General features: G+C 30.3%; 1 protein-coding gene across 5 annotated transcripts in view; it reads right to left on the bottom strand.

Annotated features, from left to right (window-relative positions):
* LOC143198089 (uncharacterized) overlaps positions 1–26,239 on the bottom strand; it is a 254,549-nt gene that overhangs the window by 83,258 nt on the left and 145,052 nt on the right. The window contains exon 1 of one of the 5 annotated variants that reach the window (XM_076407050.1): positions 14,611–14,714. The exons of 3 other annotated variants lie outside the window; for them this stretch is intronic. In XM_076407050.1, the coding sequence (XP_076263165.1) occupies positions 14,611–14,691 (81 nt within the window). In that variant the 5' untranslated portion in view covers positions 14,692–14,714. Of the gene's footprint in view, positions 1–11,694; positions 11,731–14,610; positions 14,715–26,239 lie in introns of those variants that run through there. One more of the 5 variants, XM_076407052.1, reaches the window with a different exon arrangement.

Raw genomic sequence — 26,239 nt, 5'->3', positions numbered from 1 at the left:
CCATCGATGAACTAGTCGTAATCAGAAGGTGCTATATCTAGCGAGAACGTGTTGTGCGAAAGAACTCATTCGAGCTGCAACAGTGTATCCTTCACAATTTTTGCAACGTGTGACAAAGCATTGTCATGCAGGATGATAACTTGCTAGTCTTTTTGCAACAATACGTCGTACAGTTTTTCAATTGACGTCGACAGATATTTGCTCTACCAGTTTTAGAAGCTCCTAATACACTACACAAGATTTATGGCCATGAATATTCTGCTTATGTGTCGATGATGATTGCTTTTCTGGATCAACTTATGGCTCTTTTGCATTTGAAATTGTAGTAGTAGATCCACTTTTCATCACCAGTCAGAATACGTTACAAAAAATTCTTTTGCCGTCCGGAAACCATTAAAACTGCGATGTCGAAATGGTATTTAACTAATATTTTTTTATACATAAGAAATATTTTTTAACAAAAGTCGAGAGAGTAATATTACCTATTATTGCCATAGAAACAATCAAAAGTATTTTACTATTTATCATTCAAAATGTTAATCTTTTTACCTTATTACATTAACAATCTTGAAAAATATCGTTCCAAAATTCTTCTATATTAATATACAATGTATTTTTATTTACAAGCAAACCACAAAAAAATTATAGAACTATATACATATTACATATAATACAGCATAAATTAGATACATTCTTGTCAAGGTCGCGGCTAGGACAACAGAGCTAGAACGTCAAAAATCGGTAGAATGAAATTAGTAGAACCAAAAATAGTAAGTAAAAGTACACCACTGAAACAGTCGATAGTAAATGGTAACAAAATCACTTGGACCAGTTGAACCAAAAATAGCGACTGAAACAGTCTATAGTAAAAAGTAGTCAATTACTAAATAGTCGATAGTAGATTTCAGTCGATAATTCCCAACATTAGTTATAAACTATAACATATAAAAAATTAAAATAAAATCATTCAAATAAAGACCGATTGTAACAGTTTAATCATAATTTATCAGGTGTGAAATAAAATCAACATGCAGTAAATACGTTGCTGTACATTCCTCTTATCTCATATACCATTATTGTTTAATTGAATGGGTTACATTAATAAAAACGATAATTGATATAAATATTCGTTCATAAACAACCTTGAAATTTAGAAACGCTAATTAATTTACGCTCATTTAATTACACAAATGCCCTGAACAGTTCACACTGCCCACCCAAATTTACAAAAATAATAATAAATAAGTGAAAAACGACACATAAAACGGACAATTTTCCATGTATCGAATGCATGCGTTATTTATGCCTGATTACCGTGAAACGTTAGCAATTAGGCTCCATCCATTCACCATGGCGAACGATTATTGATACATTTTTATAGCAATACCAATAACCATAAGGAATATGTAATGATATTATTTATGGACTTTTTATTATTATCGTTTTTTGATGACCTAACATTTATATTTTTATAGCTTATTCTATGCGAAGCAAAAATTGATGGTGGCCGATAACAACACTCAAGAATGTATCAGTAGAAATCATTTATCGCTCGGTGGTATATTTTAGGTCTAGGCAATTCATGACTGCCATAAAAGTATATCTTCAATGATTGCATACTTATAAATATGTTCTACAATTTATTTATTTTGTTTTTTTATGAGGTTTTTAAATTGCGGGATTTATAATTATATGCGTATGTAACAAATATCATAATAGAGCAATAAAGCGAATCAAGCTCTTTAAAATTCGCCTGGTTGTCAAATATGTGCAAAATTCTTCTAAAGATTACTGATGTTTATCAATGGTTATAAACTGGCAAACGTTGTTTTTGGGTTTTGTTTGTTTTTATATATTTCAAATCGCTACTTAATGTTTGCGATTACCCTGATTAGAACGCCGAACCCAATAAATAGTCGGAAAGATACGTTGGAAAAGTACGTATTGATACAATTAAATATTAATTTTCTACAGTTTTACTGTAAATATGATTTAGCGGGTTGCAACTGCACTGAATGTTATTATGGTCATTGTGAAAAACACACATATGAAGCGGATGAGGAATCAAGACCACCTTAATATTAACTCAATTTAAGATAACATTTATGAATTGTATAAAAACGGTAACTACACAATCATTTTTTTAAATATAAACATAATTTCATACAATTATTTCAGAGGAAATTGTCTGAAAATTATCTATAGAAATGTAAGTCATCCTTTTATACAATGTTAGGGAACATATAATTTAAATAGTGTAAATATAATCCACGAAGGGGCCTACTGGAACTTTCAGACTTTTAAAATAATATAATAAAATCAAGTAAGCAAGACAAAATAAGCATGCATCCATAAGGACCTTGAATTATGCAATTTAGTTCTCTAATAAAAAAATATAAAGAAGCATGTTTCGGGAAGTCTGCAAAGTTTCTCTACCAATAGAAAACTTTTATTATTTTCATATTAAAATTGTTTTCGCAAAGGGTGTATATTAGTATTCGTGACCTGAAGATGGCAGATGAGATTCTGCCAAAACGTCGATAGAAGCCCGGAGTACTAATGTAATACTAATGTAATGTAATACCACCGTGACTCTATGGCTACCTGTTTTAAAACTACCTTAATAGGGAATTAGTGAGATGGGTTGGTCTGTTTTCTACTAAATAAGAACCCTCAGTGTCGCTGTTCAACAAATCGGCTTTTCTTTCCTTAAAATAAAACAATATTTTGAAATAACTTAATAATTTTTGTGTTTTGAACTGCTTTATATTTCATAATATCAAATTAAAACTGTCCGTAAATTCATCAGATATCCTTGATGTCAAACTCCTTATTAAAATTCACAGATATGGAAAAAATACCCAAGACACGCGAAAGATAATGTTAACATGCATCAATATTTTCAAAAATATTTTAGTGACAGTCTAAAGGCATTGTTCTACATGCTTCTTTTTAAGTACATTGATATATCAATTGTAGTGTAAAATTGTAAATGTCGAATTAACCTGCTTCAAATTAACATAAAAATCAAAGTGTAGATCAATATCTAGTAAATGAACTAAAATTTACCAAAACAGTGTTAAAAAAATACGTTTTTAAAATATAAATCTTAAATTATCAACTGTTAAACCACTTTTTTGTTTTTTGCTAATTTAAATCATGGGTAAATGTTGGAACACCCTGTATTTATTGTGGATATTTCTCTATACAAATCCTGAATGACATAGTAGGAATGATTAAGCCAAGCTGTGATAAAAACTATCCATTTTCATGGATTAACAATTGACACGTGCGTACAATATGCAAGCCGTCTAAGACCATAAATCTATTGATCGTATGAATTAAGATAGGAAATCATTATCCCACAACATAATGAAAACATTTATGAAAAAATCTATTTATTTGATAACCAAAATATATATCAGCTCTGGATTGATTAAATCATACAAATGGTCAAGTTTGACTTCAATATTAAAAGCATAGAAAAATATGTTAAAGTTTTTCTGTCAACAGATAACACACAACAGACGACAACTAAATTTAGTGAAAAATAGTTTTAATTATTATGATTATCTTAATGATGTCTAGTGTCTGGCTACCTGTTTTAAAACTACCTTAATAGGGAATTAGTGAGACGCGTTGGTCTGTTTTCTAATAGATAAGAACCCTCAGTGTTGCTTTGTATCGCTGTTCAACAAATCGGCTTTTCTTTCCTTAAAATAAAACAGTATTTTGAAATAAATTAATAATTTTTGTGTTTGAAACTGCTTTATAATTCATAATATCAAATTAAAACTGTCCGTAAATTCATCAGATATCCTTGATGTCAAACTCCTTATTAAAATTCACTCTCACACATTTTGAAAATATGTAAAAGTTTTTCTGTCAACAGATAGTTTAAGTTCGGATATTTTATTACACTTTAGATATTTAGTTTACAATTTAAATTCGAACGAATTCTGCACTATATTTAGTGAAAAATAGTTTTAATTATTATGATTATCTTAATGATGTCTAGTAAAACACATATCTGTAGATCATTTATAGTATATTAGGTTGCAAAAATAAATACCGTGTCTTATTTTCTATTTTTTAAAGATTACAAATATTTGAATAATCTAATCCAAAATGAAGATTTACTTGCATCTAAATGACCAAAAACATAAGTTTAAAGAGAAAAATAAAATATTTTTAACAAAAAAATTCAACCAACTTTAAAAAATATATAAGTAACTAACTAAAAAGTAAAAAATAATCAAACTTAGATTTTTAACACAAAAAAAACGTATTAAAATAAAATATGTACATTATAATTGTTATAATAACTAAATAAAAATAAACAAAAATCTTATTTAACCTATCTACTAAACGAATTTTATACTCTACTATATACACACAATTTAGCTTAATACCTACCTAAACTTATTTATCTATTTACAGTATTATTTTAACTACTGATGATATTATTTTTACTACCAACTGATCAGTTTGAAGTCGGTACAATACAAATTAGATTTGTATTGTTCGTAATTTAATATACACAAAGTATATGACACAAAATTATATTATTATTATTGTATTGTTTGGGCTTGGTACTAATTCTATTCGGTATTTAATGTAATCTTGAGGTAATTTTCGGTATTAAAAAAAAATGGTTGTGTAAAAAAATCTAAGTTTGATTATTTTTTACCTTTTAGTTAGTTACTTATTTATTTTTTGAAGCCGGTTCAATTTTTTTATTAAAAATATTTCCCTTTTTAGTGTTATATATTTACTCAACAAATTACGCAGTTATTTTATTTTATATTACAATGGGTAGGCCAAGTAAAGGTGCAGTCCGTATAAGGAAAAATAGGAATAAAGAAACAATATTTGTAAATAAGGAACGCTTCAGGCCACGGGGTCCAAGAGGTCTAAGAAATGTTTAACCAAAGTAGAACAAAAAGTTGTTTTCCCCGCCAGGAAGCGAACCCGCGACCTCCGCTGATCGGTATAACCGTTACACCATAAAAGTGGTTACCTACTATATTTCTACGGCGTCTCATATGATATCGTTAGAGCTTAAAAAGCAAACAATGGCTTTTGCATTGAACGACTTCCAATTCTCCGTCACATCAGCTTAGCAATAAAATTATACCCAAATATCTGATTATTTTAGATAAAAATTATGTGAAAATTTTGTACGTGTCTTTGAAATTTGAGGGTCTCCCTCTATTTGCCCCCTTCCCCCAACCAATCCTGACTTGGACCCAATGGGACCAACCCGGAAGAGCACTCTTTCGATTTAAAAAAAATTTGCCAATCTGTCGATAATTGACCGAGAAATCGATAGAGAGAGAGAAAACATAGAACCTCTTTCTTTTTTGAAATCGGTTACAAAAGTGTCCAACCGTTCTGCCTGGAACTCTGTTCTACCAAGCCGGTCATGTTATCTTATTACTTAATACTAATAATACTTTCTTCTTGAGTTTTAGACAGATAATAATAAAATCGGAGTAAGTGATAATGGTGAAGATCTTTATTGATATTCAGCAGGAAATAAATGAATGTTAAGTTGTTATATTATGAATGGAGAGATGTAATATGTGGGTCATGTGTTTTTTAAATACAAAAAGTAGTGACAAAAGGGTAGAGTGAATGAAGTTTCTTGCAGATAATTCTATACTACTATAGTACTAGACCGATTTTATTATTGTTTTGAGGTAATTTTAGGATTTTTGCCCTCTAAAAAGAGGTAAAAACTGCCAAAATATTAATATAAGCATATAACTAACAATTGAACAAACTTACTTTACTTCATACGCGATTTATTCTAAATATTGTATTGTTAACGGTTTTAATAATTCAATAAATACTGTGTTGATAGTTATATCAATTTTGTGTTATAAATCGTGATGTTAAAGATGCACTCGGATCTAATCCAGAACTATGAAATATCTGAAAATATCGATTTTGTATACTTAATATTAAACCTACCTAATTATAGCATGCAATATTGCTTATTGTAAATTTTATACTGTGTTCTCGTACAACAGCAAGCACTTTTTAAAGGAAATGTTTACTTTATTATTCCATTATTATTAATGAGTAAGAATGAGATCTAATTGAGAGAGAAAAACAATTGCGTACTAGACAACTAGTTATACTGACGATAATATTTTAATTTATTAGATAATATCGGAAAATAAAATAAGAAGTAGCACTAACATTATCTATATCTATTCTATTCTATATATATATATATATATATATATATATATATATATTGCATGTATAGAGAAAATAAATACTGTTACAAATTTCCAGAACCTTTATTTGAAATATTTTCAAAATAATTGCCGTTCACAATAATGCTCTTAACCATTCTCCCTTTCTATAGAATTAAAGTATGCAGCCAGCTGTTATTAGCAATACTACCAAAATAAGATTTAACAATATTATTACTCTCTACTTCTGCCTGGAACCTTTTCTCTCCCAAAAAATAACTCCCTTTATAATCACTATAAAAAACTTTCTTTATTACATGCCGATATTTTATAATCTTAAGGGCTTCATTATTCTAATTTGAATTTTGTAGTTAATGATGAGACCAAATCCCCAAATATTGATTTAAACTTTTCTCCACTTTATAAACTGACGTTGAGGTGTGTTGACAAATTATCTTTCTGCAAATAATTTTGTTAATTAGATTTGTTTTAATATCAACAATTATATCTTAACTGTTCTATAGTAAAACAGTAAACCATTTTGATGATCAACATTTATAAATAAAACTAGCTTAAATACTCCAACATAACCTAATAAATAGACAGCTGGCTTGGTAGCGCAGTGGCTATAGCGACATGATGGTTCTTCTGTTGCTGCGATAGTCGCGGATCTAGTCCAAGAGTAGGTGTCCAGTCCAGATAAAACCTAGTTGGTTAAAAGAAGAAAAGAATAAATATTAAATTATTATTATTATATTAAAATATTTAAAACAATAGACATTGACTAAAATTTATTTTTTAAATATTATTACTATTATTTCTTATTATTTACTTTTTTTATATATTTTAAAGTCTCCTTTTACCAACTATGGGTTTATCTGGAATGGACCTACTATTTAACGTGGACTCCGAACCGCGGTCCTCGGCATTAAGCCTACCGACTGGCGAGTGACCAACTTAGAAATCATCCCAGAAGACATCCGGTCTTACCCAGCCTGTTACTGGCGTGACTGAGATCATTTTCCTTGTCGGATTTTACACTCTTGCCTAGGACAATCACAAATATTAAACAATCATAAACATAAATTTTCGACCATGCCCTAGCAGGACTCGAACCTGCGGCTATCGCAACAGTAGGAGGACCGTCTCGTTGCCTTTATCACTGCGCCGCCAAGCCGGCTCTTATTATTTACTGATTATATTTAGTAATATAAGAACTGCACGATGATCTCGAAATAAAATGTGTCTACGAAGTTATAAAGGAAGACTAAATATTAGTGTTACAACATTATGTTACTAATAATTTTAACAGGAGGATTATCTACACTATAGACCAACAAATAGTCAATAAGACAATGAGTTACTGACAATGAATTTACAGTTACTGTATAGGAAATCACCTAAGCGACTTTTTTATCGAATAGAGTTGAAGCATCTAAATAATTCAATAGTAAATCTTCAAGATGATATTATTTCACACGTAAGTGCTGAGAAAAAAAATCCTATTTTAACCCAAAAATTACAGCTATTCAAACAGGTGTATTTAACAATGAAACGATTTGAAGTTACTTCTAAGATCTAGAACTATTGATTATATTTTATCTTATATTATCACAATAAAACATCCATGGAAAAGCAAGGTCGCTATAGTCGATTTTAAAGGAAGTGTGATTTTGTGCTCCAGCTTGGTTGCATGTGACTTTCCATGTTTTAAAAAGCTGGATATATAATTTCCAGAGAGTTGAGATTACTATAAAATTATAATTGTAAAATATAAGCATGTTCCTTCCATAGTTACGATTTGGTCAATGTCAGTCAAAGCACAATATATTTCAAATTACTATTTATTTTGTTATTTCTTTTATAATGGTACCCGAAATTTGCTGTTATCATCTTTAACGAAAAATACGATAAAGTATACGATATGGCACAGCTCTTCAAAAAATCAAAATAGACTTATTAGAAGGTTATTCTGGCTTTTTAGTTCATTTAATGACATTCTCACTGAGATACTGTGTGTGTCAGAACCAATTGTTAAATGCCATGAAGCATTTACTATCGTTACATAACATTTTTTTATAGTTGAGAATGAAAATAAAAGAATACCACAAAATCAAGATTTTGATTAAAATTGGTGGTTTTCTTAATCTTATCATATATAGGTGTAGTGAAACACATTCGAATGGATGGCCCAATGTCGAGACGAAATATTATTTAGTATACTGATCTCTAATTAAAATATTTTTTTATATAGATTTATATAGCTGATCCATAAGAAAATATTTAAAATTATTAAACATATTTTTTTAAATATTCAAATATTTGTATGCAATTAAGAAAACAGCTACAAGTTTGTATGCATTAATCATTCGAGGCGTCTCAAACAAGCTCATGCCAAAAAAAGCATCAAGTTTATTTATTCCAGATGTGCAATATGTATTTGTGTCAGCTGATATAAAAAATATTTCTTTTAACGCTAGCGCATAAAACAGCATAAAAAACATCTACATAAACAAAATATATTCCATTAAATTTAGATCGCAGATCTGAATAAACGGCTTTTATAATATTATTTTATTTTAATTTTTTTAGGTAAAACAAAATCTTTTAACTCCTTTATAAAAAAATTTAAATGCAAACATATAGTAATTTAAAGTCGAAATATTAAATTTTGCAGAAAAAAACTGAAAAACGAGTGTTTGTCTGGACTGGACCTACTGTTTAACGTGGGCTCCGAAACACGATCCTCGGCAGTAAGCCTACCCCTACTGGCGAGTGACCAACTTAAAAAAACATCCCAGAATATATGCGATCTTACCCAGCCTGGTTAATGGTGTGAGTGAAATCATTTTCCTTGTCGGATTTTGCACTCTTGCCTAGGACAATCACAAATATTAAACAATCTCAAACATAAGTTTACGACCATGCCCCAGCAGGATACCAACCAACTATCGCAGCAGTAAGTAGACAGTCCTGTCGCCTTTACCAGTGCGCCAACAAAGCCGGTTTATTGAAATTTAACTGCATCAAATATTTTAACAGAGAATGCGTTAAAAAGTATAATAAAAATGCAATAGAATACATTTTTCTACAAAGATTTATTAAATGGTAACTTCATAATAGCTAATTAATATGTGAAAAAGCAGTTTGATGGTCTTTTCATAAGTTTGAAAGTATCGAAAGCCTCTAAAGGCTAAAACCTAGTAAATACAAAATAATATGAACAGACCTTATAACGGAAGGCTGCAAAAGAAGTGATGCAACAATCACAAAACCTGGATATTTGTTTATGTATAGGGAACCCTAAAAGAATCCTATGATCCTTATTGCCTGATTTCTACAGTTAAGTTGCTACTGCTACATGCTATGAGTCCGCTATGATTTTAGCGGCAATATCGCGTATAGTTCTCTTATTCACATGAGTGGCCAGATTAGTGCGAATAAATTCCTCGACATCTTCAATGATGAAGTTCTTACTAAAACTAGCATAACTACCAAGCACTGCCATACCGATACGATAATTCGTCCATAACTATAGCCAAAAAAGTTCAGTCTTGGTTTAAGCCTCGGAATATCATAAAACATCTTCCCTGGCCAACACAATCAAAAGACCTCAACATAATTAAAACATTATGGATAATTTCTGATTATGTATCCATTTCCAACATCATTGAAGCTATTGGCGGATGTTTTGGTACAAGAATTAGACAACATTCCGTTGGAAAGTATTCAGACACTCTACAAATCTATTCCGAGAAGAATTACAACAACTCTTTGAAAGGCATGTAGTGGCTCAACACCTTAATAAATAAATGTTGTGTATTTGTCAGGTGTTATTATTTTGTCTAACCCCTGCATACATTTATAACCATGGTGATAAATTCATGTTACTGGACTGGATTGTAATACTTTCAACATATATCCAGTTCTTTTGATTTTTTTAGGCCTTTAAATTTACTTTACTCAAGTTCAATTTTCGACAATCAAGGCCATGCATAAATATGTTGGGTTTTATATATTGTTTTGGATTATTAGATGGGTTGCAAATATGTACGGTTAACATATCCTTTTTTAGTGAAACGTATTTTATTGTCTTAAACGTTGGAATTAGTCCATAGCGTCTTGTAAAAGAGAACTAGACCACTTCGTAGTTCCCTTCAACAATGTATTCTTTACAAAACGACTATTACAAAGTATCTATTATAATTTGATAAAATGTGTAGATTTTGTGTCGTATAAAGAATAGTAGTGGCGCAAAATAATTTCGGTTCACATATCTATAGTAATAGTTATGCAATAAGCCCTATTACCGTACATGGAAAGACAACAATATATGACAATAAAATATTCTAGATATCAAAACAGCGTTATTCAATTAGCCAGTGAAAATATATTAGTTATTGAAAATCGAGATTTCTGATAGTCGTTTTCGTTATATTTTGCTGTTTTATTTCCAAAAAGCGCAGCCTTTCCGAAAATTAGTGTTTACGTTTAAGTGAGCGTCAGTGTAAGAATTGGTTTACTCGTTTTCAATGTATATTTGGGATAAAGATTTCAGGGCCAATCATAAGGCATGAGGATTATTCGGAATTGAAATAAATTTGGCGGTGATTGGTCTAGGTGCGTTACCTGATGTACAATGATAATATTGCTATGATAATGTGCTAATATCGGTAAGCAAGGACGTCGAATATTAATAATTGAACCAATTCAGAATAGAATTCAGAAAAGAAATAAATTCTTCCCTGCAATGTATAATAAGCGGCTGTATAAGCAAGTCTTTAAATCCATGGATGTATGGCATCAATATATGGAGGGCTAAGAAGACCAATATAGATATGATTCAACGGTTTCAGAGCAAAGTATTGAGGATTGTTGTTAATACCTGGTGGTACTTCAAAAATTATTATCTTTAAAGAGATTCGGAAATGGGCCTCATTAGCCAAGTATTACTTAAAAAAACTTGCCTAGAACCATGAACAAATACTTCTTCGCCATGCTAATGTAGAGGTAGTACAGTTTATTCATGGTGTGGATCAGACAGAGGACTCTGATGACTAAATATTTTCTTCTCGTGTGTGCAAAATGCTAAAGCAGGGCATACGTTAATATTAATGAAAAGCGGTCAATGGAATCTAAGAGATTTTAATACGAAAACCTTTTTTTGAATAATTCAGTAATAATATTACTCAATGAACAAGAAAAAATGTTTATATTGCAATTTTTAGTAACATCACAGAGATATTAATTAATAATAAAAGGAATTTTGTAATTAAGAGCAACTTGTTCTCTAAACACTTAAAAATTATACACAATTCTAGTAAAAAAACAAAGATAGTGACAATATTTATTAAACATACAAGGTAAATGAAAAAATAAATTAAGCCTGACTAAATGTAATAATGATATTGGGCTTAAATTGTGGATGTTTTTGTTTATTAGTGATTGTGAGTTAAAAAACACTGAAATAACTGGTCGTTAGACTTACGTTTATGCTAAGAATGCACATGATGTGTCGACGAAACCTAATTTACGATAAAGTTATATGTTTTAAAGCAAGTTTGCTCTTTTACCCAGTTATTTATTACCACAGTCTAGACCGCCAGTCTCAGAATTGCTGGCTAAAAAGAGGTCTGCGTCAAAATAAAACATGAAGATTTTGGCACGCGAAATTCTCAACCAAACTCGTAAATATCAAAAGTCATTTTATCTGCTCACTCAACCAATTGGCGCAACACCAAATTTCAGAGCGGCGTTATAAGTAATCGGAAGAATCATTTACTAAACAACCATAGGGCAGCATTGAATAGTATTTAGTCCAGGTTATTTGATCGTAGAATTTATTTTCGTTGCTGGATAAGCTTCAACAATTGTAGAAATGTTAAGGTACATTATCATAATTAATCTATAGTAAAAAGTAAAATAATTTAAACATAATAAAATGAAATGAAGTCTAACATTTTAAGTGTTAGAAACTGTTTGGGTGGATGCATCTTGGACCTAACTTCTTATGTGGTTGATATCTATCGACAATATTTTAAGTATTGTTGGGGTTGGGGTCCAACATACCACAAGGTCTGTAATCTAATCGCGTAATTTTTGACAGTGATCAGTATTCTCGCCTTAGATCATGATAATTTACTACTTTTTCAGTAGATTATTTCTTGTCGGATTACGTGCAGCCAAAGACCTATGCTAATAAACAGACTGTATTGTTGATTTTCCTGGAAATGTATAATAATGAAATGTATATAATGAAACAAAAAATACAATTACAATTTCTACTAATATATGCTATATACAAAATTTATTTTCATGTAAAGGCTAAATATTGGGACAACTAAATAGAATACAAACAGCTGTCAATAACATTACTGAGTGGACTAAAAAATGTTGAGTAAAATTGAATGTTACGAAGTCTAATGATAATTGGCTCTAGAGTAAATCCATATGTGAAAACACCTTACAAATATTTGGACACGACATCAAGTCAAGATCAAGTGAAAAGAGTATGTTAAAAAGAAACGAGTAGAACTGTGGCTGGTTGGACGACAATTCGAATTAACACTGCCCAATCTTCTTTTATATATTAAATGGCTTAGCGAAAATTTTGCCTCATTTTTGACGAAAACGGAGACACTGTTGGTACTGTTAACCCGCCATTTCGGTTTACCATATATTATAGAAATTAACGCGTGCACCAACTAGAAAGACCAATTTGCTTTTAATATGCTTAGCAAATAATAAACTATATTCTCAACTGTTTATGGACTTTATTCATGTAATTTAAATTAAATATATTAAGTATATAGTATAACAGACACCCGAAGGCGTGAAATGTGGTACGGTTAAAGCTTATATCGATGAAGATTTTTTCATTTTAGATCTAAATTGTTGCAATATGCGTTACAAATAAATACATTCCAATAAAAGGAAGTACGACCAAATCAAACAACCACAGATAGCCGTCAGATCGGTGACACAAAATATATAAACAAACATTTTATGTCCTTGTCGACTCTTAAAGGGTAGATTATTCGTCGTTTTTGTTCTATGTAAATCAACTACCGACGGGTAATTTTTATAATCAAAATCTGGCAACGCCCTACCGTAAAATGGCAGTAGGCAATTTTTAATCAGAAAGCAAATGCCTACATTTTACATTTGAACCGATAATAAAACGTGTATGTTAAAACAGCATCAACGTTATTTATTTTTAAGCGATGTTATTTAAGATTTTATATTACTTTCAGTTACTCCCGTATTGTTGTTTAACATAACTATTAAAGAATTATGACAAGTCTACATATAAAACGATTAAGAATATGATCACGTAAAATTATATTTTAGATCTTGTATAGAGAACATATAGACATAGATACAGCTGTGAAAGGAAAACCTGATATACGAGAACACTTCATCCCAACATAGATTAATTTGATGTCTGTTGAACACAGAGCAGCTAAGAAAAATTGTTCCTGTTTAAGGACTGATGGTAATTGATATGGTTCTAGAGACATAGTATATTATTGTACTAGATATAATTCTAAAGGTTGTTAAGAATTTTTTTGTATATTTTAGTAGTATTAATTTATGATTCATCTCAGGTTTCATTAGTATATACTTTTCTTAAAAAAGAAATTAAATCGAATATTGCAAGTGTATTAACAATTATAAAATAGCTTCATAAAATTTTAATTTCTCATTTATTGGTGAGGTTCCAGATTTATAACAAAATATATAAATTAGTAATTTGAAATAAATGCATATATTGACAGGAAGAAAATGATAGCTACTGTTAAATACTATGAAGTGGAATAAATAAGCAACGAATAATGCAATTTTATTTTAAAATTTAGCTAAATAAATAATTTTTTAAATCAGCCTGGTGTATTTATAGATGAGAAATATTGATAAAACATAAAGATTATATGAGTGTATAAATGAAGCAATGAAAATATGCAGCATTTAAAATGAAACTAACTACATAATTTGCATAGCTGGAACACATAGGACAAATAGAAGAAATTATGAATTATTAACAGTACATTTGTAAGAATTTTATATCATTGATAAATATTAAGGCGTTTAAAGATTAATGTGTGACTATATGACATTTTAATATATTATATGAAGCTATTTTACTATATTGGCCTAAGTTAAAAGTTAATAGTTCACTTAATAATTGTAAATATATTCCTTTAATATACATTTAAATACTGTAAAAAATAAAATACTTAATTATGTTCTTTATTGTTATAATATACATGCCATTAAAATATACATATGTTAAGTATCAATTTCAGAATGGTTTTACTCATATATTCTCTGTTTTAATATACAAATATGTATTACTTTAACACAAAAACATTCACACCATAGTCTTTCTTAACAATGTACTCACCATAACTATTTGAAAACATTCAATGAGCCTCAACGGCAATTGTTTCAAATTTAGATTAAAATCTGACGCGTAAACCGGCATTTTCAATCGAGAATAACTTTCTGATGCAGTCACAAATCGACTAGTGTTTAAATGGAGTTTATGTGGACAGATAGCCAAGTTTATTTCGTGACGTCTATGATCTATTTATTCGAGATCTATAGTAAAATGGTATATATAATACGGCGAAAGTACAAATTATAGATTTATTAAAAATTATATCCAACAAAAATAAGACAACTGCCTGGATAATATCTAACAAAATATAAATAAGGGTCTTTTATATAATTTCTTAAGCATCCTTACTAGATGAGGAAAAAGTTTTACTTAGATAATAATATATATTTAATTTACATATTACATATTATAAAGTAAATAGTGAATGAATGAAGTGATAAAAATAAAAGGAAATTATCATACATAACAATGTACTATATTGCAATCTTAAACATCGTGGAATCTATTTGGACTAATAGCCCAACACAGAAGAAGAAGATATATTTTCAAAGTGACTTCAAGTACCCTTCCATTCGATATAAATAAAGGACAAGAACTAGTAATAAGCAAAATATTCGATGTTATTCATTATGATAACAATTTACTTGATGAACATGTCACTAATCAATTATTATTATTTGACTGTTATGTGTTATGTTATATCGGGCTTCTGGATATTTCCTAAGTTACTCCGATGATATGGTTTGGAATAAATTGAGCAGATTAAAATCAAACAAGAAGGTAGAAGATATTGAGGTAGCTTTCTATGCTTTCAACCATTTTGAGTTCTTAGAAGAACCTATAATTTTATGATGTGGTATCTTGGTCCTCCTCCACTTTTCCACTTACAGGGTATAAACCGGTTTAATTAAAGATAACACTTTAGTACCACTAAGTAGTGTAAATGTATTATGTTCGTATCTGTTTTCTCTTACTCCATGAACAAATTCTTTTTTCTATTCAGTTTTCCTTTCCTCTCTTTTACAGTATCTTCCTGATACATTAATCCAATTCATGTTCTCTTAGGTCGACTTCTGGTCATTCTCCTTTCCATTCTTGCTTCTCAAACTCTCTTTTCCTGTCTTGTGTCATAAGCAAAATAATAAGCATCCATGTGCTATAAATGTGTCCACCAACTAAGTTGCCTCTCTTTTATTGCGCCTGTCTACTGATTCAATATAAATGTATTTTCTTATTTCTTTCTTCTAATTCGGTCCATTTCTGTTATTGACTCTTATGCACTATACGCGTTGCTTTTATCCCTATTTGACAATATCCATGTGACAACCAATGTTAAGGATGCTCTATATATTGCTAAGTACAGTTTTATTTTTGTTTCTGAACAATTTATTGTTTATATCGAAGTATAAATTCATGGTTTCTTCAATTCTCCCATTGATGGCGTTCTTCTGACATGAATTACATTTGAGTTCTATACTAAGACATTTAAATGTACTTACTTGTTCTATTTTTATATCTTTAATTTTTATATGTCTTATCCTAGTTAATTTGTTGTTTAAGTGATATCTTCAAATAGTGCTCCATCTTTATGACAAAGTTCTATGTTAATATTACTGCATATATTTTGCTTATGATTTTATTTTGTAACTTGTAAGTTCTTATGGTTTCCAATTATGGACCTTTCTTTGTTGTGTAGATTAATTTTCATTGGTTGTGTTATTCATTTGTCACAAGTAGTAAACATTAAAATATAAGGTACATTTTATTATAATATACATTAAATAATAAAAAATAAAAGGAACAAACATTTATTCTAATTATAGACAATGGGTAATAGATACGAAAATTCAAAATTAAGGTGATCATTACAAAGTAGCAAGGTACATAAATTACTGAAAAAAACAGGTGCGAATCTATTAACTTATGTTTAAACTTGATCCAACATTTGTAATTAACTGTATGTGATATATTCTATAGTTATATCCCAAAGTATTTTAAATGGGTAATACGCTGAAAAATAAACGGCTTTCTTTTTATAAAGATTGCTATCTATTTTTAACGCATTATAAATTAATCGACTACATTAGAATAACTAATTGGCACGATTGTAGGCACTGCATTGATAGCCAGTACGCGAATAGTACGAAAACAAAACAATTAAATATTCGAACTGGGACAGCATTAAAATATTTAAATACAAATTCGCGCGATGTCTCGTATACCAATAACTCATTCGACGACGCTCTGATCCATTACAACATCTATTCAGTTGAGCAATCATTGCGAAAATAACATTCCAATGGCCCGGACGGTGTACTAAAAAGGGACCGTGCGAAATAGAAAGATTTTTGGTTGCTCTAGGTTGCTCGCGTTACGCTCAATTCTCAGCCACAACGTATAAATGGCAAATTAGTCAATTGAATTATGTGTTTCTCATCGTTTCACAGATCTGATATTATATAAGGCGAGCTCCGTTGGTTTGTTAACCGACAAAAAAGGAAGAGGTTCTATGTTGGGTTGTATATTTTTTTTTAATGTTCGTCGATTTCCCCGTCAATTATGGAGCGATTTTCAAAATCCTTTTCTTATTCGAAAGAATGCACTTTCGAAGTGGTTCCATTGGAACCAAGTTAGGATCTGCTGGGGGAAGGGCGGGAAATTGAGGGAAAACCTCAAATTTCAAAGGCACGTACAATATTTTCACATATTTTTTTATCTAAAATAATCAGATATTTGGGTATAATGTTATTACTGAAGTGATGTGAAGAAAAATCGGAAGTTGTTCAGTGTAAAAGCCATTAATTTTGCTTTTTAAGCACTAACAATATCATATGAGGAGTCGTAAAAAAGTTGTAGGCAACTGTTTCTTCTGTGTAATGGTTAGAACGTTAAGCTCACACGCGGTCGAAGAAGGAAGGTCGCGGGTTCGATTTCCAACAGGGCAGCAACCTTTTGTTGTTCTAATCTACAAAAAGTTATTGTTTGAAACCAATCTTGGTGAAAAGCTACAGCTAATAAAAATAATTTGGTTAATACTCAAACAGCTGTTTATAAATATATATGTATATATATTTATAAGGCGCACTGTCAAGTTTTTGAAATATGTTTATATGAACTAGGTCTTCTAGGATCTGCTAATTATGACTCTATTATATCTTGGATGTGCAACCTCTATTAAAAAATGTATACGCTTCATTGCCTTGAGTGTTTTAGTTGCAAGATGTTGTTTCTTCAAATTATTACTTGTTTGAATCGAAAGCGCTTTTCTGAACAGTGTCTCGTATCACCTAAATATTTCAATCAAATCAGGGTAGTTTCATGAACTGCTTCAAAATATAAAATAATTTTTCCAGAAAGAAAAAAAAATATTGTGTTTCAGATTCATCATTCACAATAAATAGTTAAGTTTCAAATGAAATTTTAAACAAATAAATACACACATTTATATATATATATATATATATATATATATATATATATATATATATATATATAATTAATAATCAAGTAGACAATATTTGATAATACGACAGATACGATCAAATAAAATAAAGAATTTCGTTCGTCAGTTGGCAAGTGGCAAACAGACTTCGTCGGTTATTCGCCAAACTACAAATTTGTCAAGCTGAAAGCTGAAACAGTGTAAACATATTTATCAACCTGCTGGATAACGATTTAGTGAGTAATAGCGTAATAATTTTTGATAATTTTCACACATATTTGCCGGTAGAGCAGCTATTTTTTCAGTGCGATATACGCTCGATGTATGTGTGTGTGCGCCCCGAATAAACAAAAGTCTTTTGTTTATCTAGGTTATGGGGTTATATTCACAGATATTCGTTAGAAATAATCGATGTATGCGCTTAAATGCGACAGTTTAAGCATCTGGATAGAGTACTCCTCTATGGTATAATTTTATTTTAATCATAATATTTAAATCTAATTCATAAAATAATAAAATATAGTGCTGATATCATATGGAAATCAGATAACAATAGGTGATTGCATGCATTTTAATCAGATAAATGTATTGGTGAAAATGCGAAATATCAATATAAGGATCTGTTAAATGATGTAACTTATTGGTTAAATTCGATAGTATTGACATTTCTTTGGCTACTATTGTGCATTTTCAGATAATTCAAAATGTCCTGCATTCTTGCCTATCATTTCAGTGTCTAGTGCCCACACGTTGATGTTTATGAGAGTGGTGGTTGGTTGGTATTTGTTGTTAATTTTATGTTTATATTATTCTTGAATTACTTTATATAATTATTTATTATTTATCAGAGAAAATTAACAGCACACACAACGCGTGTAACGTATGAAATATATGTAAAATGTTATAATTTAGTAACACTAAGTTTCCATATTTTTAAGGAACAAAAGTTTATTTATGTTATATAATATGAAAACATATGACATATTTAATAAGTGGGATATGCGAAAAGGACTGCCTCGTACGCTACAAATATGTTTAAATTAGTGTTGGAAACTATCGATTGAAAATAGTCGAAACAGTCGATAGTCGCAAAACACTACTAAAAAAAACTAGCTACTATAGTAATTACTATTTTCAGTCAAATGTACGGTTTGACTGTTTTTTTTTTCATTCGTGATGTAAGACGAAGATGTACGAATTCTTTTCTTTATAAATTGTGAGAGAGGAAAGGAAGGAGATAATTGCTTCGAGTAGTTTATTTTAAATGTACTTATTTTTCCAACAGTAGTATAAGCTAGGCAAAGATGTATACATTCCTTTAAGTACTAACTTTAAAAAAGAAAAGGAAAGAAATAATTACTGAATACTATTACTATACAATTTAATATTTGAATGTACTGTGGATCTGTAAAAGGAAGAACATATCTTTTTGTGGTAATTTCTTGTATTGCCTCAGCATTATTTGTAATAGCAAATACTCATTTTTTAAATCAAGGATTGCAAATAGCAGAAGTTGGGGATTCTCTTTCAAAATATGCTCAAACCATAGAACGTTTCGCTCATTGCATCATTCTACCGAAAAATTATAAAATAATGAAAATAGATTGTAAAAAGGATATCTCTGTCTTACCAGCTGATAAAATAACATAAATCTTGACAAAAAAATACCCAACCATCATTATTTTCTTGTATTTTTAATAGCCAAGAAAAAAAATTGTTCAACACAAAAGAAGAATTGTCTTTCTAAATTTAATTTTCAAGATTTTAGGAAAGAAGTTTTGACAATCAAAAGACTTGAATCAAAATCGAGAGTGTTATAGTTAAACGAAAAGATTAATCAAAAAAACAAAACCTATTACTGCCATAAAGTATTTTACAATTTATCATTCACAAATTTAATCTTTTTGTCCTATTACATTAATAATCTTGAAAAATATAATTTTTTGAAGACGACTAACTATACAAAGGAGGGACCAAGAGAGAAAAATTCTGGTCACTAAACAATTATAATATTCTTTTCGAATAAAATCATGCAGATAATAGGACACTTAAATCAAATTTTCATAAATAATCAACTGAAAAATATTCCTGTTTATTTTTGAGTAATCCTTTGTATATTAATTTCCATGTAACTCGACCCGTGATTAAGTACTAAATGTCGACGAGAAAAATATATTAACACTTGTCACTTTTTGAAGTTTGCAGGTTTACATAATCTGTTTTCTTTTGATATCCCAACCATTTTCATTTTTATCTTTCCGCGAAATCTTCGTAGCTTATTAAGTTTATGAAGCATCGTAATTCGGATGGGAAAATAATATTTGCAACTCTTTGATCTCAACTTCCTGTTATCAGAATCAAAAAGTAGCATCAAAATCCATAAAATTATGAAGAATTTATGACAAAATAAAAATAAACGAGCCTACTTCAATATAGGATGTACAATAGCCTAGATGAGTATTTTTGAAAAACTGCTTAATCACAATTTTAAGTATTTATTTTACCTGGGATAAAAGTTTCTTCTGCAAAGAAATGGATTTGAAAGAAAAATTGAATTAGTGCATTTTTAAATTCGTGCTAAAACATTCCAAATCTGTGTGTTACGTAGTAGTTTTGTTTCCCCGGTACAGTCTGTATCGGTACAGGTCATACTTATACATTATTTTAATAATTTTGTTAGAGAAAAAGCAGGTGAAATTGGACGTCTTACTTTATAACAAAGTTGTTGTCCCTAATATAATTATATATTGACAAAAGCAAGTTATATATTTGTTACTGTACAGAATAACTGTACTGTTATGTTGTGAAGATCCGTAATTTATTCACAGCATTCAATAATACCATGCTAATGTAAGTATTTATAATTTTAATTACCTTAAATTATGTATGATGTCCTAATGTATGATTAACCTAAGATAGAGATAAATAAGATTGTTGATAACATTTTAGGTTAGGCCTCATCAATTTCCCTAAGTCCGTCAGTCCCTAATAACATTGTTCCTTTTTCAGTTATCAATTAATATGGAAAACTATAGTAGCGACCACTACAACCCTTTAGGCTACCACTATTTCATCTACATTAAATTCAGAGGTTGGCAACGCTGGTGGATTGGTACCACGCGACTCCCGGCTATGAAAGAGCATCAGGACGACGTCTCTTTTTTATTTTTCTCCACCGCTTCTAACAGTAACACTTCCATAACTTCGATGGATGATTTTGTCGCGTATATTTATCCATAATAAAATTTGGACGTCTACACAACACAGTAGTTAAAGCGAAACTGAGCTAAACATGTCATAACCAAGATGGCGCGCAATCAAAATGGTAGCGGGACTTTTGACCCAACCTATATTATGTGATGCGTTTGAATGTAGAAGTGTCCATGAAGGCACAATCACTACTGCTCATTACTGAGCAACCATATTTCCTCAAAATACAAAGAAAACATTTAATTCAAGCCCTCAACAAGTGTAAATACTTTCATGATAAGATTACAAAAAGCCAATGTCAAATATTTGGTTTCTTGTACATTAAATAGTTCGATGGGCTATACTTCACCAGGTTAAGGGTAATTACTATATATTTATTAGAAAAACGTGATTTTATATGTTTATTTTAGGTTTTTATAGCTTGGTATGTGTGTTATAGCCAACAAAAGTTTCAAACATTTCGAAGAATATTTACAGACAATGTATTTTAATTTTTAATTTCAATTTTAAACTAAATGTATTTTTAATAATGTCTCTATAGTATATTTTTATTATCAAAAATAAATCAATAATGTTTTTATACTTTGTTACAGTCATCTAGCCTATTAATGAATGTAAAGATAAATTTAAAATAATTCTTCAATTTTTTAACGTGTTTTATTTAACTCAGCTAGATCGATATGGATAAAATATAGGACAGAAATCCCAACGGTGGTTTTGTTTCAGCGGGTTCTTTCTTCTTGTCTGACTTTCCGATTTTCGTCACATATATGCAGCGGCGATCGGCAACGGGTCGGTGTTTACGGTGATATATCTACGCTGAAATATTGATGAAGGTGTTTTTTATTTTGAATGTCGTCGCTTGTCATCCCGAACAACTTGTTTGGGACTATTTTTGTTGAATAGCTATACATACAGCCATTGCGACCGATAGCAATCGGTGATTTAACTAGGGTCGATACATGTATAAGGCACTAAAATGAGAAAAATAACATAAAAATAAGTATACTTCAATATATTTCAAAATGATCAATTGCTACTAGTTAAAATAATATTGTAAATAGATAGATAAGTTTAAGTAGGTATTAAGCTAAATTGTGTGTATATAGTAGAATATAAAATGCGTGTAGTAGATATGTTCAATAAGGTTTCTGTTTATTTTTATTTAGTTATTATAACAATTATAATGTACATATTTTATTTTAATACGTTTTTTTTGTGCTAAAAATCTAAGTTTGATTATTTTTGACATTTTAGTGAGTTCCTTATTTATTTTTTGAAGTCGGTTCAATTTATTTCTTAAAAATATTTCACTTTCCTCTTTTTAGTGTTAGATATTTAGTCAATTAGTTACACAGTTATTTAATATTACAATTGGTAGAACAAGTAAAGATGCAGCGCATGCGTATGACGAAAAATAGTAATAAATTAACAATGATTGAAACTAATGAGCGCGTCAGGTGTCCGGGTCTTATACCTAGTCTAGGTGATTTGACAAATATTCTAATTAAAACAACCAAAAGTAATGGTCCCCGCCGGGAATCGAACCCGCGACATCCGCTTGGGAACAAAACGCTTTAACCATGACACCATGGAAGCAGTTGTGTGCAATATTTCTAGGACGTAATATATGTTATAGTTTGTGCTTAAACGTGTGTAAAACGAAAATGCACTCTTTGGAATAAAAAAATAATTTTGAAAATTGGCCCACAATTGACGGAGAAATCGGTGAACATACATTAAACAAAAAAAATATATATACAGAACAGAACATAGAACCTCCTCATTTTTCGAAGTCGGTTAAAAATATGTTCAAATCATACGTAATTTAATACAACTAAATGCCAATCATATCCATTCTATTTAATAGTAACAAAATAATACAAGCAGGCAAATTTAAATAATAGGTTAGATGACTATATTTGAAAAAAAATATTTTATGACAATTCTATATTTTTTTACTTTCACCGGAATAAAAGTTATTTCTGCAAAAAATGGATTTGAAGCAAAAATTGACATTTGAAATAGTGTTATTTTAAATGTGCGCGAAAACGCTCCAAATCTGCGCGTAACATAATGCCTTATTTATACATTATTTTAATCATTTTGTGTTACAATTAAACATTATCGATAATATAAGGGTCCCTAATTTAATTATACATCGGCAACAATTCCAAATAAGTTGTGTATTTTTGTTCCAAGGCAGATAGATGTGGTTAAATCTTGAAAGGCGCGAATGAGCCGGCATAGCTTGAACATTGGTAATTTATTTACATCAATAATACCATTATATGTAAGTATTTACTATTTTAATTCCCTTTAATTATATCTAAAGTATAATTAATGCAACATCAAGGTAAATAACACTGTTGATAACATTTGAGGTTAGGCCTCGTTTGTTTTGTTGTACATGTGAGTCCCTAATAATTTTGTTCTTTTTTCAGTTACCAAACAATGTGATGGGTTTGGTTTGGTTCATCTCTAACATACAAGATTCGAATTTACCGATAGGAGAAAAGGGAAAACTGAACTCACTGAACATTCATTGCTTTTCACTGCTAGAACGTCTATCGAAATTTGGATACAGCGCTTGGCACTATGTACATCTTTTTTTTTTCTCATCATCGCTCATCAACCGGACCAGCAGGCTTCCTCTCTCTATAAAATCTCTCCTGTACAAGATGCTGGTTCGATCAGTCGTTCTATACGTGTCCAGTGTACTCCAGTGTCTATCTAAAATACGTCTCACCTAGCCAGGTGGAACGTTTTCAAGTCTTTCAAAACAAAATTCTCAGGAGAATAATCAATGCCCCTGATTTGTCAGGAACAATCAAATTCATAGAGAAGCAGCCGTCCCCCAAGTTCACGATTTTATATCCGAGGTCTACGCGAGATATTTCTCCACTCCTCGTCTCTCGGATAATAGATGTATTACCGACCTGGCCGATTCGTGGCCTTATTGTATCACAGCCGATATTTCCCCGTCGTGCTCTAACTGCAAATTGTCTCGACCTTCTCCGGCGAGCGATTAACTCACATACTGCAAACTGCGTGGTGTGATAACGACGCCACCTCTTTGCCTGGCCCTTGTGCCTCTTAACGGTGTTACTGGTTACGGGCACCGTCCTTACTAACAGTAAGAAGTATCAGTTAGGGTCATTGGACAAGCTGATAAGGTTTAGTGGGTAGCCCAGAGGCAGTCTCCTCATAACCAGTCCAACTCGCTTATTTCTGCGGGTCTTCCCGACCAGGTATCCATAACAGGATTCCCCTTCCCGGCTCCAGGCCAAAAAAAAAATGTACACCAGCGCCAAATTGTTCAGTTGAGAGAAGTTTTTCTTGCTCAAAGCGGGTAAGTATAAAACTTTCATAACTTAATTGGGTTCATTGTCATCAACAACCCGATTGCTAATAAATAATTCAATAGGGATATTATGAATATTGATTTTAAACTGTAAGTGCATTAAAAATATTTAAGAACGTTTACCAAATGTTCATAATTTTGTATAAGATGTGGTGTGTAAGTGTAAATAGTTTTGATGCCTACCTCACCCCACCAACTAGTATATCACCAAGTTTTTCTTAGCTCAGTAATATATCCAAAACTATTTCTTGTGTGATTTTCACTAGATTGTGGCTTCTCAAATAATCTAGGAACGAACACAAGGATTCCCTTAACAAGGAACCTTATATAACATTTTGGTGTTCAAAATGAAGTAACAATTTCATAAAGTAAACACCTTTTAAAAGTTTTTTCGATAACAGTTATTTATAGTCAGTGCTTTTAATAAACTTATCATAATATTTTCATTCAAAAGGGCACAATTAAACTAATACCAAAGTTAAGACAATTTTAATAATACATTATTGGTTTATGTTAACAAATGACTATCTTGCACGTATTGGTTATACATTTAGCCTTCTTTATGAAAATGTTTAGTATAGTTTGTGGCTTTTTTCCACATATAGAAACATTAAATTAAATACTTACATTTTCTAAAAGTTGAAAATGAAACTACTTAAACTTAAATCACTTATTTGATCAGGTGTTGGCAAGTTTGACAATTCTGGTAGATGTCCTGGATGGAATATGAATATGAGGGCATGAGAATACCAGGTAAAATTGTTAAAACATCAAATCTAAAAGCGAATACTGCAGGGTTCATAGTTATAAAAAGGATTATGGTGTTTTAACCATGCTAGTAAAATGGAAGATTATTTTGTGAGGGAGGATATTTTGCAAAGGCATTCCATGAAGTTTACTTTTACAGATTCGTCAGATTGAGAGTAATATTCAACGAAACATTTTAAAGAAAACGTAGAAAGATATGAAAAATCAGCATTATCGAGACCAAATTGCAACTATAGACCGTCGGAAATAAAAACGTATTATATTATTACTAAACCAGTAAACTTACTCATGACTGGATTCATTTTCCACCTCGGATTTTGCACTCTTGCCTTTTGGACAATCAAACAACTATAAAAAACCACAAACCTAAATTTACGACCATGCCCCAAACGCTAGTTTAATGATGAAAGTGATGTCATTAACCATCTTTGAATGGGAACTATAGATGGTTAATGTTGTCCATTATAATGATTTATAGTGTGCCGTCCTTTGTTATGAAACTGTGAAAAGTATCGTATTAAATTTAGTACATCCAAATTCGCTATGATATCAATTTAGTATACTTATTCATTTATATAGACAACCTAATAATACATTAAATTAGAGTTTGTATGCTCAGCAAACAAAAATTTAAATCGGTAATTAGTTAGTTGTAGGCTTCACGATATGATCTAAATATACAGCTTGGAGTAATATAGGTAACTTTATATCTTCTATATGATTTTATAATTAAAGGTAAATTTTTTTTTTTTTTTATTATTACTCTTCGTGAGTCCACAATCTGCCCTATTGGCAATAAGTATTTCTTCTGTTTATATTATATATACATGGCATGTAGAAAATCACTT

The sequence above is a fragment of the Rhynchophorus ferrugineus genome, unplaced genomic scaffold (genome assembly GCF_030347505.1).
Source record: "Rhynchophorus ferrugineus isolate W39M unplaced genomic scaffold, kcgeb_rfMv2 rfM6, whole genome shotgun sequence".
Taxonomy (NCBI): Eukaryota; Metazoa; Arthropoda; class Insecta; order Coleoptera; family Curculionidae; genus Rhynchophorus; species Rhynchophorus ferrugineus.
The sequence above is the reverse complement of the archived record's forward strand: the minus strand, read 5'-3'. Positions and strand labels throughout refer to the sequence as shown.